Source organism: Poecile atricapillus, chromosome 4 (genome assembly GCF_030490865.1).
Source record: "Poecile atricapillus isolate bPoeAtr1 chromosome 4, bPoeAtr1.hap1, whole genome shotgun sequence".
Lineage (NCBI taxonomy): Eukaryota > Metazoa > Chordata > Aves > Passeriformes > Paridae > Poecile > Poecile atricapillus.
Genome location: NC_081252.1, coordinates 63386948 through 63406596, shown reverse-complemented (window position 1 = coordinate 63406596; position 19649 = coordinate 63386948). Strand labels below are relative to the sequence as shown.

Below are 19649 nucleotides of genomic sequence, written 5' to 3'. Positions count from 1 at the left end.
TGCAAAATCTGAGTTAATAAAATGTAGCAAAGCTTTTAATAGAGCTAAAAAAGTTCAGAACACAATCTCCCAATGGTTATCACTAGGCATAATGTTTCAAATTTAATATGAAAGCTCTTTTGTGTGGAAACAACTTGGGGCTTGGGTTTTGGGGTTTTTTTAAACAATGTGAGACTTACATGCTAATTTGCTTAAATTTATTTTGAGGCATCAAAGGAAAACATCAAAACTCTTTTCATCCAACTAGAGAATAATTTGTATTGAGGACCTTCAAGAAGCAGCATGTATTAGAATAGTGTTTAGTCTGGGGTAAGTTGATTATACTCTTCCAGAATCTAGTAATGCATTTTGTACACCAGAATCTTTCAGCCTTTCAGTGGGGAGGCCTCATTGCCACCCCTCCCTTCTTTTCCCTCCTCTGTCTCTACCTTCCTCAAGTCTTATTTATTTATTTATTTACTTAGTTTCCAGGTAGTGCTGGGGTTTCCCCACTTCTATTGTATTCTGGATCAGGAAATAGTGCTCACTGCAACTTGCAAGGATTGTGACAGCATGTCTGAGGAATGATCCAGAAAAGCATCATCTTGTGGCCATAATTTATCTGTAGATCTCAAAAGAAAGTGAAAATGTGATCTAATGTCCAATTATAGGTAATTCAGCTCCTTAGAGAAATTTCTTAGCTCTTATTAGCTATAGCCTTTCTTTATTTCTAGTGCCTAAATGAAATACGAAAGCTATCATAAATTTAAATTTTAAATTTAAGTAACTACTATAAAAATTGATTAATTCTAACTTGTGCTAATAAAGTCTACAGCTTTGGTTATGCATTTCTGAACTTTTCTATTACCTTTAAATTAATATTTAATTGCTCATTGAATAGGTGCCATGTACTGAAAAATAAGCCATCTGTCTTTCTTGGCCATGTTTATTGTTAATTTATATTACATTAGGAAACTTAATTTGTAATATTAGATTTTTCTTGTGATGTCCACCGTTATCCCTTTGGCCTTTTGTTTTCTTTGATTACTATTACTATTGCAAAGTGAGCAGTGCTTTTACTGTTATCTCAGAGTGATACCTCAGATGCCTACCTACATGTTTTATACTAATTAAATCAACAGCAGCAATGTCTAAGCCACTTGGATGATTTCTCAGACACAGATTTCATCAGCAGCTGCCTAGTCACAAACTCCCAAGTTTATTCCACCTTCCTTGTGGCTGCAATGCTCATGGCCTCTCTGAAGTCCATAAAAGAAGTTTAGAAGTGCAGCTGTAGCTGTCTGCAAGAGAGCCATGGTTGCATAGTGCCACCCTTCCATCCCACTGAGAGGTGACCCCCTCCCTGCTGCCTCCTCAGACTCTCTTGCTTCTCAGTCGATGAAAATGCTGTTTCTAAAGATGTGCTGGCACACCTAGAGGCAAAGCACAGCCCATGTCAGGGGAACACGGAGACAGAGGAGGGAAACAAAGGAAGGGCAGGCAATGAGGCCTCCCCACTGAAAGGCTGAGAGATTCTGGTGTACAAAATACATCATTAGATTCTGGAAGAGTATATTTAGCTTGGCCCCAGCCTGAGTACTATTCTAATACATGCTGCTTCTTGAGACTATCCAATACAAATTGTTCTCTAGTTGGATGAAAAGAGTTTTGATGTTTTTCTTTGATGCCTCAAAATAAATTTAAGCAAATTGGCATCATAGCCTCTCCCTAGCAGTTTAGAAAAGTGGAAAATGAAAAATCTAAGGCTGGCCAAAATGAGGCAACTTTTTTTTTTTTGTTAGACAACTTTTCCAAATATAAGATCATGCAAACTTCAGCAAAGTTTGTTAATACAAGTGTCTGAGTCCAGGTGTGTCTGAGCTGTCCAGTTCACAACTTGATTTAGTATCCAAATGGTCCAGTTTATTTTATGTAGAAGAATTAAAGCTGCTGAACTTTTTCCATGATAACATAAATGTGTCTCTATATATATATACATATACATAATCATAGACAGTAGTTTAATTCAAAGAGATGAAATTATATGAAATTTGGATTTAAGGGATTAACTCTTGAATTCGACTTTGAAAATGTCAGCCAGTAGAAAAAAGTGTGTTTATGACTTTTGCAATCTTTGGCATGTTTGCTTTTCCTAAGTAACTATTGCTTTCTGATTTTGAAGTGTGAACTGTAAAAATTTTTATATAATTGGTTGGAACAAGTCAGAAATAAAAGGTGGAACAAATGTAGAGGTGAGCATTGCATTTAGCTTGACTGACTTTTTTAACTGAGAGGACCAAGAGAAAATGAAACAAAAATCAATGTCTCTGCATGGCACCTTACACAGCAGGAGACAAATTACCTCCTGCATTTGCAAGATCATGCTCTTAATGGATTGTGTTTCAAGGGTCTGACAGAGTTATATTTGGCTTTATAACTTTTGGGAATAATCTTAAGACAACCAACAACTCCAGCAATCTCATTCTTGGTATCCTGCTTTGGTGTATGAGCCAGACTAAAAGTGTTCTCTTAAAAGAAAAACTGCAACAAATATTCAACCAACCAACCAACCCAACCCAACCCCCTGTTCCCAAATTCAGAAGAAATGCCTCAGATCAGTGCTTTTGCAGCCTCTAAATCATACCATTATTTTCCCAGACTGAGAAAATAAGCCACTGGTTTACTATCTGAAGAAGATAAAAATATGCTGGGTTTCCCAAGCTTAGAATTGCCATATGTATACCCTGTCTTTCTTGGGTACACTTGTGTAGTTGAAACCACTGGAGAAGATTCCTCTTGACTTCACTTCTCACTGTGTAAATGTCTCCCGAAAGTTTTTCTTACGTACTTTTAAAAAAAATCCTCAAAATCCAGGTTTAAAAGAGTTTAACTGTAGTGAAGCTTTAGCAGGAACATCTCAATAAACAGCTCCATTATCCACTGCCCATGTTTCTCTTAGGTCATGGCAAAAGCAAGGTTAATGCCGCTTAGCCTGCAAGGAAGAGGGCTCTAGTGACTCAGGTTATGCATGATTGCTTACTGAGCTGGGATAACTTGATTAGGAGTCCAAGCACCAAGCACTTGCCATGAAATTCACCTTTCCACAGAGCTCACTTTCAAATAAAATCACTTGTAGACAGAATTAAGTATGGACTCAAACCTGAATGTTTTAACTGCACAAGTGTTTACCTTAACAAACCTGCTTCAGTTTGGGCCTATGTATTTCAGGTTTTTAGATTTCATCTGAACTCTGTTTGCTAGAGTTAAACTGAAAGGAAAAGTCTGCAGGCGTTTCCTAAGAATGATTTATTTGGATTTGTTCTTCCTGCTGTGTGAGGTGATGTGAGCTCCAATAGTTTGTATGGTGATGTCTATAAAAAAAAGCACATAAAAATGGTCAAATGAAAGAAAGAAAATTTCAAAGAGTTGGTTTTGGAGTGTTTTTTTTTCTTTTATTACTTTTTTTTTTTTACTCTGAAGATGAAAATTATCCCATATGGATTATTACTCACATCTTCCCCCACTAGAAAGCAGATCCTTGTGGAGAGAAAATTGGCTTCAAAACCTGAAGTATGAAATTCAACTTTTTATACATATTTCAGATTCAGTTTTTGCATATTCTTGTAGCAGAAATAGTCACTTGACTGAACTTCTCCTCAAAAAGTAGAGCTGTAGCAACTCAAACTCATCCATTGCAAATGACAACTTTCTGTAAAAAGCCTCACCAGTTTAAACAGTTCTTATAAACTGTTATTACTACCACTAGCCAGTTTTAATAATTTTCTTCGTACTGTTGTCTGCATTTTTATTTCTAAAGCCCTGTATAAACATATGAAAGAATGAAGTGTGGAATCTGATTTGAGAATCAAAATATAAAGCTTAAAAAAATATACAGTTTTAGGGACAATTTTCTTCCCATAATTCCCAACCACCCATCTGCAGAGTTCACAATGACTTGAGTCATCCAGACACAGGACTGAACAGTCTTGTACTGGGACATACAAAACCCCAGGGATTTGAAACACATGCATGTGCGGAGATTCAAATTTACCCAGAACAAAACCCACATAATTTCAAATTTTATTCCAAAGGTTTATTTTTCAGTCACTGTGCATGGACATAGTTGATCACACAGACTTGTGATACCCATACAACCACCTCACAGTACCTCACCCCAGTGGCAGACAAGAAAAGGGAATGTGGCACCACAAAACACTGGCTGACAAGCACACAGGCTCTAGACAGTTTAATACATTAAACAATAAAAAATAAATGATAAATTGCTGATATTCTCCATGCTGTCCTCTCATTGCTGGAGAAATTATAACAGTGTAAAAATGGAAAAAATCTTTACAGAACTCCAAGAAAACAAACTTCTCATTAGGGTTAGAAACCAGAAAGTTAATGAATTACTGGCACATCTGAAACTTCCACAGCCCAAGCAGAGGACACTTCCCCGGCCAGTGAAAAAAAGCACTAGCCTGGCCTGGAATTGCTTTGACCATGGATGGCAACAAAAATCTGGTGAGATATGGAACTCCAGCCCCACACCGTACCCAGTCCGCAGCAGCTCTTTGCAGCCACACAGAGAGTGTGTGCCCATCTCAGGTAAGACAAGAGGAGGGCAAAAGGGATTACAGAAATGAAAACATGACCCCTTGCTGCTAATGCTGTACAAGGCCCCTGAGCTGTGATAGGAAATTCTATCAAGACATCTCTACCTATGCATTCTGAGCTGGGCTCCAAATGCAACTGTAGGCAAATAGAAGATGATTTTATTTTGTTGCAGAAGTCCTGATTTCTGATACAACTGCTGTATCAGGTCAGCAGGATATTTAATTGAAGTTATCCAATGGTAACATTTTCAACAGTGTCTATAATGTACATTAATGAACAACACTAAGTGCTAAATTCTTCTCATTCTAGTGGTATTGGTTTCCAATCTTGTCACCTTGGCTCAAATCAGATCTCATCATACCATGTTAATAGTCCTAACTACAAAGTAGTTAAGTAATTCTTAAGTAATTCCCAGTCTGAAGGACAGGGTCAAAATTTGCCAGTCTCACCCTGCAGGCAAAAAAGGAAGAAATTTTTCATAAAATTTTCTGGGCTGACATTTGCACTCAATGTTTACATAGCCATTCACTTAGCAAGCCTCATGTGACCCTTGGCATAGGGAACTAAAGGCACTGAAAGGTAATATTTTCATTTGCTGTATATATAATTTTACAAGTGGTTATGAAAATAATATTTTTCTTCAGTTTTCTCCACAGTATTTGATTAGCTTCCATTTATGACTGTCAGTTGGTATAATCCTGCTTCGCTGTCTTTCTTAATAGTAGCACCAAACTCATACATTTTTAATTTTTTGTTCTTAATTCTCCTTCTCATATATATTTCATTTTCTTACTGCTGTACCTCTATCCCAGTAAAAAAAACCACCAACCATGAAGTCTGGCATAAAAGCAGCCATCAATTTTTTGTCAATTACCTAGTAATGAAATTGCCCTATTAGGTCACTTTACAATGTCTGTGGTAAATATGCCACATACAAATAAATCACAGTATAAAACTATATACACAAATTAGTAGTAACAGCTGAATATTAGGATCTCTGATTTTAATTTACAGAATAATTTACAATGTAGAACAAAAAAAAAGCAACCAGCTTATCTCTCGTAGAAATACAAACCAACACTCGCCCCCTCCCCTGCAGACACCGGAAGATAATGATCCATGGTATGTGTATATATATGACTATAAATCACAGAATCATAGAATAGCCTAGGTTGGAAGGCACCTTAAAGATCATCTTGTTCCAATACCCCACCATAGGCAAGGACACCTTCCACTAGACCAGGTTGCTCAAAGCCCCATCCAATCTGGACTTGAACAGTTACAGGGATGGGGCAGCCACAGCTTCTCTGGGCAACCTCTTCCAGCATCTCATCACCCTCACAGAAAAGAATTTCTTCCTAATATACACTCTCTATCTATCCTCTTTCACCTTGAAGCCACTAGTATTAAGCCATTGGATATTAATATATATCTATACTTGGAATGTATATATTCATGTATGAACACATATATGAATATATGTGCAAATTTTCTCGCAAAAATGCTCCAAATGCATGAATTTCTAGATTAGTAAATATAACTTATTGACTCTACCTATATACTGCACTTTCTTCTTCTGTCTTACTCCTGAGAGCAGCTCAAAGACTTACTGACTTTTCAAATAAAACAGCTATTTAATTTTAAAATTCTTATTATTACTCAACATCCAGGTACCTTGAGGGATCAAGCGAAACTGTTATCAAAATTACAAACTGTAAAGATGACGTTCATTAAGAAAAAAAGTCCCATTAATTGTTCACTGAACCACTGAGAGCCTGCTGAGTCTTTCTCTTATGAAATCAAGCAATTTTACAAAGCTTTAGACAACTTAATGTGAACTAGGCCTGGTGCTTCAGAATCTAATGCCCGAATAAAAATTAGTGTTTAAGTAAGAAATAGATCCCTGCGTAGGAATTAGGGTGCCTGAGTGTTAAGAAGTTATCAGGTCTCAGGGGAATCTGGGCTCCTAAGACTTGTTTTAAAAGGAATTTGAAAAGAAAAAGAATAAGCAAACAAAAAAAATCAAAAACCCCAACCCTTGGAACACTTCATGTTTGAATTTTTGTTTCAATACTATGCCCTACACATACCATCAGTTTTCTCACTTCACCATGAGGTTTAGTTTTCTTTTCATATTAAAGCCTCTAAGTTTGTTCTTAAAAAATAAAATTATGTAAATACTTATCTTCAGAGAAATGCAGTGGCAGCAAACCCAGAAACTAGAGGCAGCTTATTGCTAATGAATCAGGATTTGCAAGTGAGACAAGGAAACTCATCAGGACCCAGAGCTACCCATTTGTGGGAAGGTGGGAGATGTTCAAACAATGCAACTGAAAGTCAAAATAGCTAGAAAAGGAATGGGACGGCAGGAAATGTCATGTCAGTTCACATGGGCAGCTTGAATGACATCTTGGAAAATGTGGGGAAATACATTCTGGTGCCATTTCAGGTTTGCTTCTCAGCAGACCCCCACTGGGATCTCTTCCCTTGTCCCTGCCTCCTCCTCCTCCTCCTCCTCTTGGAGAGAGCACGCACACCTTCCTGTGAGCACATAGGGATGCTCAGCCAGCTGCTGCTCAAAACCCTGGCTCCCACTGCCACTTCACAGCTCCAAGTCTGTATTTCCCATCCCATTTGCCACAGCATTTGCTTCACAGGTGCAAGGAAACCCCATCTCATTTATTTTATCAGTCGCTGCTCCTCCCACCCCTCACTGTCTCTGCCATGACCCCAGCTGCTAATGAGTTCACCCATACTCACTCAGAACATTTTCGGGGGAAAGCAGTTAATGAGATCATAAAATATACAAGTTGTGTACCACTATGAATGTAAAGAGCATGCTTTCCCCCATCCCCTGAAAGAGCATCTTGGGTTTACACAATCCCTTTTTTGGTTTCCCCATTGTCCACTGAAGATGTGAAGTTTGATTCTTGTTCTTCGCTTGGTTTCCTCTCCCCTGGATAGTGGTTCATCTCTTGCATTTCTAAGGTTACTTTATTCCTTTTGGCAAATGCTTGGCTGATCTGATGAAATGTCTTATTTTTTGTTTCAGGCAGGACAAAAAACAGGTAGGTCGCTCCTGCAAAGCAGATGCCAGCAAACACTAGGAAGCAGTAGGTCTGTAAACCAGCCTGTGAATAGAAGACAGAGGAGATGGTCATCACAAAACAGAAAAAATTCAGAAGTAAGGCAGGATGGTTTAACAGAAAAAGTGGGGTGCATGGAGCAATTTTTAGCCACGTACAGTACATGCTGGCACTCATTGCTAGTTGAGTACTGAGTACTGAGAAGTTCATAAAAATGCATGAAATTTTGGTTCTTCCAACACTGCCTGTGGCTTGTCGACAGCAAAGCAGGTTCCTGGCACAGGAGAGCTGCAATCTGGGTGGTGCTGGGAGACACAGACCGAGCTGAGGCAGCACGGGGAGAGCAGGGGAGAGCAGGTGGCAACAGGAATCCTGCACTGTGCTCTACTGAGCCTGGCACCACCCAGGGCCTTCTGCAAATGAGGCAGATGTTCCCCTGGGTTGTTCTGCACACTGCCTCCCTGCTCCTAGGTACAGAAACCGAGGCATGCTTTAAAAATGCTGTGCACCTCTACAAGACCCATGGAAAAACTGTCATGCTCATCATAGCATTTACAGGTGCTTAGATTTACAAAATAAATGAGGAAAAACCCCAAATAGCGCACATTTGTTATCACCCTTATGGTTATGGGAGTTCACAGCAATAAAAATAATCCATAAAATGCATTTCTCTTCGTGCTAGAAAGTGTAAGAGTTAGTCAAGGGAATGCAAAGTACAGACCATATTTGAATGTTATAGATTTTACTTCACTGCAAAAATGAAGAGAACAGATGTAAAGAAGTTAATTTATAAATTGATTATAAAGGCTCCAACCAGCCAGTAGAAGTTGTACTTCACTGAAACCTAAGTATTTCTTGCCTGGTGATTATTAGATCATTTAGCAGCTACCAGTTACCTTTCAACAGTACAGTTGTGAAAAATAATTTGATAAATACCATATTGCCAACTGAGCTTTGTTGAACTTGAAAGAGGTTTGATATTAGGGCTCCAGGGAAGCCACTTGCAACATTTGAGGAAACCTCCCTTCCTCCTCTATTGATTTACACTCTCAAACATCCAATGTACCCATATTTTTCTAATTGCTTTTATTAACAAGGCTGAATTAAACCAGAAAGAGTGGCTCCAATTCCAAAAATAAGGTGGTCTTTCTGTGGTGCCTTGCCTGAGGTCATGAGTAGCAAACCCAAGGAGAGCTGGACTCCTCACATATCACCAGAGGTGCTGCAAGGCTGAAGTTACCCCAGAGAAAACCACTCAGGGCAGAGGAAGCAGACCTGCCTTCCTAAACATACACGTTTACAGATACCATTAAAGGTATGTAGCTGAAACAAGTAAGACAGAGCCAGGAAACCTTCATTTTGCACATTTTTGCAACAGACTCTCATCATCGTTAGTCACACCAGTCCTACGCTGCAGGCTGGTCTAACTCCCTGCTTTGGGTACTCAAGGTGTATGCAATTCTTAGCACTATTTTTGTTTCACTTGCTCATTATGCGTGGTGTACGAGAAGAACATTAATTCCTGGGTGGAACAAGAAAGAAGAAATGGAAAAAACCCTTTCCTGCAGCTGCTTTTCAATACATGGCTGATTTTCAGCCTGCCTAGCCACAATGTTCTCTGTTTCCGTGGATAATTCATTACCTAGTTCAAATCCTGCCTGTAATAGGAAAAGCTAGCAAGTGCATCCTCTGATATTGTCTATGGACTCTAGAGATCATCATTGTTTTTTCATTAAATCCTAGGAGCATGAAGTCCTAGCAAGCTGACAATCACAAGCCAAACAGCATGGGAAACGTGGGGGGAAAATATTCTGGCAAATAGAACCTTCAAGCTTATACAGAGGCAGAAGCAAAAGGATATTGTAGACAGGAGAAAATAATTTTGCAGTGCCTCATAAATCATCCTGTCATGCTAAGAATTTAAATTTTACATCTGGATCTTCTGCATTTGTAATTGTTGTTCATCTGAATGACAGAGTTTCAAACCAGAATCATGTTTTTCACTTTGTAAAACTTCGGTGAATTAAATATTCTCCATGATAAAAATGAACCATTAATCTCTCATATGAATAAACATGGCAACCAAAGGCAGTAAATAACCTGTGTCTCTTGGTGGTGCAGCGACAACTTTGTCCCACCTTTCTAACTCTTTATTTCTTTGCTGTCCATGAGCTAAATAAATTAGTCCTTATTATCTTTGATTTATATCTCTGTAAACCTCTTCTAATTGAACTAAACACTCATGAGTGTGTTTTATTTGCAATTATTTTACCTAATGTATTTATATTTATTTGTAATAATCATATTCTTCCTAATTTCTGCAATCCCTTAAGAAGTAGCCCTCAAGGACCTCCAACTGAAGTTTCACAGAGAATAAGCCAAAAATTAAATTTTGCTCTAAATCCTACAAGTGGATTTTGTTGGGTTTATACAAGGCTGCACTGGTGTCCTGCAGGATTTGTCCAACAGGCCCATAATTCCCAGACAGAAAACACTGCAGGGTGACCACAAAAAGCCCCTTTGTCTCCAGCCATTCTTCAGTTATAATATTTCCTTGAATCTGGTTATTATTTTACACTCACAGCAAAGAAAACCACTCATTCATAAACCTTTTATAACTCATCCAGAGTTCAATTTATATCACCCAAACCTGCATTTGGCACAGAACATCACATACTAATTAAATTACTCATTATAAGCATGGAACCTTCTATACACACTGCACACTGATAAAGCTTGTAGGACAGAAATACAGGATAAAGGGGGCGGAAAATGTTAAAACAAATTTCAACTCAGTAGAACCTTTAGTGGGACATAGGTGGGACACAGCTCAGCCTAGATGTTTAATTAATTTTTATCTGTTTCTGAAGTATTTTGAATTGCCTGGTGCTGGAAGAAAGATCTGAGAGGTGGAACAAGCAATAGATTGGCCCAAAAATATCTGATGTGCCCATCAGGGAATCTAGAAGGTGAGATAATGTGGTAAAAAAACAGTAAATGCTGAGCTGTTTAACAATGGCTACTACAGAGAAGGTACTGATAGACAGATCTGACAGGAAACAGAGTCTCTGTTCCGTGAGGTTATTGTACTTTCTTTTATTTATATTGGATATTATTTATATTCTGTCCATGAAACCTGTATACCTCCCTCGCTATCTCTAGTCACCACAGTCTCCCAACTAACCCTCCTAACTAAGTCTGTCATTTTACACCTTCCAGTGTGCTAGGTATGAGCCTGCTGATTCTACTGTAGAGGTAAAAGCACAGAATATTGCTTATCCTGGGCTGGGGTGAGAGTAAAAAGCTGAGGAAGAACTTAATTTAAAGTCCTTGGTGGCAAAGCACAGATTCTCTGCAGCTGTGGGTATTTGGGCTTACGGACATGGATGGCCTCAAGATTCTTCACTGACATGTGCATTGTCAATGATAATGAAATATATTATCATATATTTATATGATAATATATAATAATGAAAATATATATGATAAAATTGAAAAGGTTTATCCTTTTTCTATGCTTTGTGACAGTATTTCACCTAGTACATGGAGTAGAAGCCTCAGTGTTCAAAAAATTGAATACTGTTATCCACCAGAAGAGTAGCTTAACTCCTTATCAAAACATAGCACCTCTGAACAGCTAGAAGGGGTAGTTCAAGGAGGAAGGGAATGTCAGAGGAAGAAGTAAAAGCAGATTAATTCTGAATGGAAGCTCTAAGCAGATAGAGAAAAAAACAGAGAAAAAAATTGAGGAAAGTGTATGATTTCTGCAGGTCTGCATTTCCTCACATAAGGACAGGTTACTGCCTCACAGTCTGCTCCAAGCAGCAGCAGCAGCAGCAGCAGCAGCAGCAGCAGCAGCAGCAGCAGCAGCAGCAGCAGCAGCAGCAGTAGCAGTAGTCCTGGTGGCTCAGGAAGCACCGAGGCAGCTCTGTCCATATCCCACTGACACATCCACTCATGCTGGTCTCTTCACACTGCCTGCACAGACTGCTCAGGTTCAGAACACGCTGCCACCTTCACAAAGGTGCTTCTTCTCCCCCAGCACCAGGCAGCCTTGCCAGAGCTAGGAATGTTTCCTTAGCAATACCCGAATCCAGGCTTTTGCGTACAGGGTTGGAAACCCAAAGGTCAGAAGGAATTCAGAATTAAGCTCTACAAGAGCCCCTGTTTTGCAGCTGTGTTCCCTTGGCACTTCCCTAAGCATAACCTCCTGCAGGAGCAGCCAAGGCTCAGAGGTGAGCAGGGTTTAGGTGGTTTCCCAAACAGCAGCAGCTGTCTCCTGACAGATATCCATCCGGAGCCAGGGGCACACACCCAGGTGAGGGTCCTTGAGGGGCCAGGCTGGCTGGGGTTACTGAGGGTCACCTGCCCAGTCAGGTCTACGGGAGAGGGCAAAAGGACAGCAGACACACTTATTGATGCAATCTCCTGAGGGAAGTACCTAGTAAGTCAGCAGACTAATAAAACCTCTTCAAAGCAGGATTTACATTGGATTTTTCAAGGCTGGTGAGGGCTATTGCTATACAGGATATTTAATAGTTAAGCTTTAACTTTTAAATGCATCACCTTCTATTTTAATACCAGTTTTGTAAGGAGGCCATTTGAAAAACAACATTTCTGGAAATTCTGGCCAGCTGAATCCTCAATTACTCATTTTTGTCTTTTTTCTGCAGATGATCAAGGCTTTCTATTTGTGGAAAAATAAAAAAGAAAACTAAGAAGTGATTTACCTACAACACACATGCAATTACCACAAAAAAGAATCAAAGTTGAAGTACTCAGGCAATTCCCCCAGATTAGATCCCAGTCATGGCAAGCAATCAGTCCTGACTTTGAGGATAAGATAGAGCTGCATATGCAAGGTGTATGAATAAATAGGTGCAGCTTTGCCACTTTTTCTTTAGCAAAGAGGTGAACAAGCATACCCCCAGCTTGTGAGGGGTTGCTATACACATCAGAGAGAATGCACAGGCATTTCCCCCACCTCCCTTCAAATACAAGAGTAAAGAATATTTAATTTTTAGCATTATGAACTGACTTTATGTGTCCAACATGAATGAGCAAAAGAGCTCATTTTTTTTAAAGCTTAAAAGTAAACTGAAACAAATAAAACACCTAACATTGAAATGGTCAGAATTCTGGTTTTAATTACAAAACCTGCACAATTTGCTACTTTTAGAAGTAATCTAGCTGAGAACAGTCTTCCTGTTAATAGATTGCATGCTGTGAACACCATACTCTGGAGGAATCTAAAAGTAGTTGAGAGGATCATTACATGCTATTTAGCAATAGTTGCTTGCTGACTTAACACACTCTGTAGAAAAGGTTAAATTCTAAGCAGGACTGTGATACTGGAAACAGGAAAACATATATTATAGGGCAGATGCAGCAAAATTAATGAGCAAATGAACAAATTCTGAATCAATTTAACAAATGTAACACATTAATATTTTTAAATCAAAACTTTTGGCTCTTTCCAGCAAATGTCAAACATGACTCTAAATTCTCAACTTGCAAAGTCACATCCTTTGACACTAGCAATGGGTCCTTGCATTTGGAAGTTGCCATGAAGATTAGTGTCACGAGATGTGGGTCAAACTGGCATTTGAAGTGGTGAGGTCAAGTGATAATGGTTCAATGTCTTATAAAATTGATCAGCAGAAAAACTGTTATTCATGCAGACATTTGACTTCACTTTGCTTCAAATTGATAAAATGCAGTGAAACAAATGGATAAGGGCTTGTGTCCTTTACCCTTTGTCATTCTTCTGTTCCAGACATAATTTAAGATGCTGCTGAAAGTGCAGGACAATGAAGAAGGACAGAGCATTAAAGTGTAATGTATGAAACATAATTCCTAAGTAAAAAATAGAGACATTTTTAGACATGAGCTGCAATTTCAATCATGACCCCCACACACTCACTACCTCTTCATAAAAATGTAACAGATCCTTATAGTGTATCACTGAAGTGGGTTGATTCTAATGAAGATAAGCACATCTAACCCTCTGATAGCCCACATTTCATTTTCTCATCTTTGAGGGGAACTTTAACCATTTCCCTTAATACAGGGACACTGTCATTGCATGGAACATCCAATGCATTTGAAGAAGCTTAAAATAGCTTGGCTGAGGGAAACTATGCATAACTTTCTGTGCACACCTGTTAATGAAATCCCTGTGCTGAGTAATAGAAAAAGTGAAGGAATACTATTACACAGTAAGGAAATAATAAGGACAACCAAAAGACAATCTTGCAAGTAAATGAATCTTGAGGCATGAGAATGAAAGTCTCTAGTGTAAAACTAAGGAAGAAATAAAGTAGAAATAAAAGAGAACCTCCAGGAACCAGTATAATGACTCAGAAGTACTTCTTCACAGGCGCAAATAAATTAGTTTCTAAAAGGAGGAAAATAAACACACATACAAGTCTTGGCATTGTACTAGTAAGCAATCTGAACTGAAGCTTCAAGGCTTGTAGCACCTTTATTCCATATAATACTGAGCTCCTTCTGGATCACAGATCTAAGCAGATTATTTTGGTCAAACCCTAGTTAAAAGTAAAATCAGTTTTCTATATAGCAGTTCTCTAAACATAACGGGATATTCCACTGCATTCCCCAGTTATTGGAACCTTTTGTATTAGGAGGAAAGTCTGAAGATGAGTTGTTCTTGAAAATTAAAAATATAAAATAGAAAGCAATTTAAATATTTCTTGAATACATGCTCTATATACAATGTGACTGACATCTAAAAAAAGACTCTGCACAGCCTTCTAGAAAGAGAAATTATTATGACAGAAAACTTCTGGAGAAATCTGCTGTTTTCCTACAGTATATTACTAATTTACCATGCAGTCTTTAAGTGCCTCATAGCAATCTTGAAATATGAAATAATGAAATATGAAATAAAAATGCATCAGCATATAATGAGAATAGCATGTTGGGAAATTATTTGTTAATTATTGATGTTTAGTAATTCTTTGTATTTATGCAGCACATTACAAAAAGTAAACAGAAACTTTTTCTAGATAACATGTAATTTCAAGTCCTGCGACACCACTGGATTACTGAAGTCTATCCCTGCAAACTTATTGCTAAGGAAGTTTATTACTTTAATGCAAGAAGCCTATTCTATGGCACGAGAAGTTTTCCAGCCTTTTAGGTTATACTTTTCTGCTGGTTTGTTTTTCCCTGTGCCTGCTTCAGCTCATTGCACCCATTCCCACATATTTTTACATTCTAATTTCTGATTTCCTGTGTCCCTGTTCACATTTCAGCACCTCAAATAGGTAGTTATGGGGCCTGGAAAAGCAGCTGCATTCAATTTTTTTTTTAATTTGTCAAAAATTGATTTTTATACTAGCTTTTCAATCTCACATATATATTTTAATGTATGACTCAAGCCACTCTTTGATTATATTTATCTACATATGGTTGAAGGGCAAAAATCTAGTCATTCAAATTAGTTAATTGGTGACATTTGGAAAACTAACTACTGGTTGATTTTTTAGTAACTCTAAACTTACCAGATTTGTTTCCCAAATGTTTGGGATAATTTTGTAGAAGTACACCAAGGATCAAAAAATGTGGCTACTGTTTCTCAAGCAATCAGGTTAGTATTTAAATACACAGACAGGATTATGCATTCATCCTGTGAAGGCAACTAAAAGATTTTTTTTCCTGGTTTAGGTTTATAAAATGAGCTAAGAAGACGATATTGCCTTTATGTGAAGAAAGTGGTAACTCATAAACTGAATTTTGAGAATAAGGTTGACTGAAATAGGAAAAAAGTTAAAGCTTGGGAAAAAGGAGATGTTCTAGTTTGATCTTGGAAAACGCTTTAAAAATCAAAGTCTGAGTAACACTGCTTTCATCTTTAGGTGCAAATTCTAAGCTTTTTCTCTGTTTTATTTCTCTTTTCTTTAAAAGAAGAAAAATAAAAAAAAAATCTTCAAGCTCAAAATACAATTTATCTTCATTAAAACTAAACTGGATAATTTTGTAATCACACAACTGGATATTTTTATGACACATAATGATAAATTCCCCAAGGCTACAGCAAACTTCATATGGATGCATACTAAATCACTCAAAAAGCTTTAATACGCATGTGGAAAATTAGAGAATGTAGTTTGCCTTTTAATTTGAATTTACTGAGAGTCTTTTTAAACAGTTTTTACTAGGTAATCTCTTGCGTAGCAATAACACAACAAGTAGGGAGTGTCCTGAGTTGTGTGAATTCAAATCTGACAGCTAAGCAGAACTCAGGTTAATCCCCAGTTTTGTGCAGAAGGAGGCAGAAACTGCAGTTTTGGAGAAATGTGATTGTTCTCTAAATGTCTCTGGATAATTAAAAAAAAAAAAAACAACAAAAAATAATACCTCCCTCCCCCCAAAAAAACAACCCAAAAAAAGGTCTTCTGATTAAATGCCCCTAGATTTGAGATCTTGTTCTCTGTCCCTGCCCAGCTGCCAAGGAGGCAGATGGTGGAAGCAGAACTAGCTGGCCAGTTGTGCTGGAAGGGAAGGTCCAATGCTACTAAAAGTCACTCATCTTCTGGAAGAAAAAGCTATTAAACTACACAGGAGCATCCATTTGCTGGATGAGCTGGGGCTGCCCCATGGACTAGGTCAGGTTTTCAAAACTTCAAGGGAATTGTCTAATTCTTTCAATCATTTTATTGATGTCCTAACAACCTCAGGAAAAGGAATTATTTCTCTACCTCCTTTTGGAAATCTCACCTGGAAGTGTCTAAGCTGGAAAGGTGTTCACCATGAAACTGGTGGATAACACTCATCAATTTCAGTAAGCATGAAAAGAAGCTCTCAGGATATAGCAGTGTAATTGCAGTTAACATTAGTAAATGTATAGAGTTTGGGAAGATCACAGACTTTATATTCATGTTAAATTTTGAAGGTGATCCAAGTAATCAAAACTACAAGAGACTTGTCCCTGTTAGAAGAAATTTTAAATTTAGTTCAAACTTAGACCATGAAGAAAGAGGCAGCGACAGTCACAATCAGTGACTGTGAACCCAGACAAGACCATCAGATTGCATAGCTTAAACACTCCTGTGGGGAACTTGCCATGGAGGGTTGTCCATGGTTACAATATTTTTTCCACTGAAGGACAGCTTTTTTCCAACACACCCCAGCAAGGAGACATGTGGGTATCACAACTGATCTGTATTGCACACAGGGCGGGAGTGTCATCCACTTCAATAACAGGACATTTATTACTACCTGAAATTTCTTCTCAAACATCATCTGTCCCACTCTACCAGCAATATCACAGCATATCAATTATGAAGGATGTTGAGTACCTGGATGAAGGGGAAGAGCAGTCCCACAGCGAAGTTGGAGAGCCAGTTCACTGTCCCAGCTATCATGAATGCGGCTGGCCTCTGTGACTGCTGGAAAAACTCTCCAGTGAGGACAAAGGGAATCCCACCTGAAACAGGGTCCAACAAGACAGTGGTTTTAGTAAAGTCCCCCACCCATCAGCAGAGATGAACAAGCCTCATGATGCACGCCTCCATGATAACACTGCTCTGCAGCTCTCTGCAGGGCCTTCTGAAACAGATTTGTTAAAACCATATTTTAGAGAAGTGACACTTCTTTCTATCATGCCGTCACATCTCCTGTTTTGCATTCTTTTCAGGAGTTACATGCAGGAAACAGAGCAGCAAATCCACAAACCAGTTTCCAGAGCATCATGTGATGAGCTGTTTATTAAAAATAAGAATGATTGTTTCTAATAAAATGCTTGAAATTCTGAAAATACAGGGATACTCCAAAATACTTTTCAATCTTAACAGTTGGAAAGAAGGCTCCAAAGAGACTAACTCCTGTTTTTTTATTTCAGCCATAAAAAAGAGAAAACTTTTGCCTCCTTATGAGTACACTTGTCAATGATGCTCATTTCATGCATTCCCTTACCAGATACTGTCAGTGAGGTCTATTTCTCCCATCAGCCAAGGACTCTGACCTCCATAATAACAATTGCAGTTGAATACCACATTTGTGACTCATGTTTCCTTCCACATAGGCAGCAGACTATTTTGTACAGCACTGGCATATTGCTGGCCTGACAGTAACCCGCAGGGAGTAGCTGTCTAGTAGCTGAAAGTCTCAACTTATGATCTTTAACTTCCTTCATTCCCATCTGATATATCAATAGAAATATTTCTATTTTTAGAGAATAAAACCTCTATTTTATTTGCTGACTGGATACATAATTCAGTTAATGTTACACACATCTACGTGCAGAATTATTTCATTAGAGTTTGAAGAACTGTACAACTAGTAACATCAGTCTTCTGCTCCTACCTTTCTTTCCTCTCCTTCCTTTCTGCCTCTAGGTCCTCCAGTGTGCTGGTATTACCTGTCTCACCGTTCAGCTTTGTAGGCAACACCCATATACACTGTGCAAGACTGTGTAAGTCCTTCCTCTGTTTTAAGCATTTTAACAAGATAGTGTAAACAACCAAAACCATATTCATAGATACATTTACTTTCAAAATATATAGCAATACTATAGCAATACTGACCCCCAAAAGATTTATAAATTAATAAGAAAACACCACTATAGACTTGTGCATCCACTGGGTCTTCTCCTTGCATATCTTGGTCTCTGGGCTAATCTTTTGCACCACCTTTACCCTTGGACATTTGTGAATACATCTCTAAGTGCATTATAGGGATGCATCCTTATGTAGCCCCTTGTGCTCAATGGCCCTGAGCTTTAACACATGCACCAGAAGCTCCTGTGAGCAGTGAGATAGGGACTTGCAAACACGTAACATGGCATGCAGATGACACATGTTGTCAGGCATTCTTCCAGAGGCAGAAGCCATGAATATGTGCATAAAGGAAAGGCAATGTGATGCAGCAAACAGCTACTCTCCATCACGAGCCAGAGGGACTTTGTGAGAATGTATCTAAAGTGGTAGCAAAGCCTTCAACTGAACTTTCTGTGCCAAAGAGTGCTATTATAAATTAAACTAAAAATAGTAGAGAATAAATATATTTATTTACTCCTACTTTATACATAGGAAAATGAGATATGGAGAGTTTAAGCCATCCAAAGTGCAGTTTTGTATCTTTCTGCAAGACATATGTAGTATCAGAATTCTGTGACTAAAACAAAGTAACCTCTCCCACCAGCAGTTTGAATATGTAGAATGAGTATCTGAACCCCCATAATTTAACAAAATTCAAGAAACATGGGGTCTATCAACGCTTGATGGCTTCCAGTGGCCATTCTATCATACCCTTGTGATTTGGGTTCAAATGGCAGCAAACACATCTCTTCTGTGGCTTAGGTTTTTAGTGTCATATGAGGCAGCAGTTTGCCAGGACACTTGCCCCTTGGAGAGAGGAACTGAAGGACTGGAAACACAGAAATCATGTAAGATGACTTATTTATGATCATTTATTCTGTCATGCCTTTGCTGTAGGACAATCTACAGAGGTGTTGCTGTTCTTGTCAGTATAATAAAATATGCTGTTGGAAACAGCACTTGGAAAAATACATATTGTACAAGAGAGAAAAAACCAGAGGCAAAAAAAACCCAACAACAAAAGGACAGAAACCTATCAGAAAGCATAAGTGTAATGGAAATAAGAATACATGGGCACTATCTTGGTACAGGTTCCTTGAAATTCCAATTTGATTTCTAAGAACATATCAACTATCAGTAACTTTCAAAAATTCTGTGGAGGAATGGGAAGGGTGGCACAGACAGACCTCCCAGGTTTCTCATGGTCTAGAGGAGTATATCCACAGCATCACAAAACAGAGTCAGCTTCTGTAGAGGGTTAACTTAAAAGAGTCATAAGGAGGAACCAAGGAGCCTGAGAAGTGGTACATGAGTTATGTGAAAGTCAGGTCAGGTCTGAGAACACAAGAAATGGAATGAAGCCAGGTCACTGCTGTCTACTGCTGTATGCCTGGAAGAGCATGGA

At 38.4% G+C, this 19649-nt stretch overlaps 1 protein-coding gene across 1 annotated transcript in view; it reads right to left on the bottom strand.

The window, feature by feature from the left end:
* Nucleotides 1–3424: 3424 nt before the first annotated feature.
* The window catches only part of SLC2A9 (solute carrier family 2 member 9), an 82965-nt gene continuing 66740 nt past the window's right edge, over nt 3425–19649 (bottom strand). The window contains exons 11-12 of the mRNA XM_058838873.1: nt 17006–17133; nt 3425–7727 (exon numbers count right to left, since the gene is read on the bottom strand). Coding sequence (XP_058694856.1) covers nt 7470–7727; nt 17006–17133 — 386 coding nt within the window. The 3' untranslated portion in view covers nt 3425–7469. The remainder of the gene's footprint in view (nt 7728–17005; nt 17134–19649) is intronic.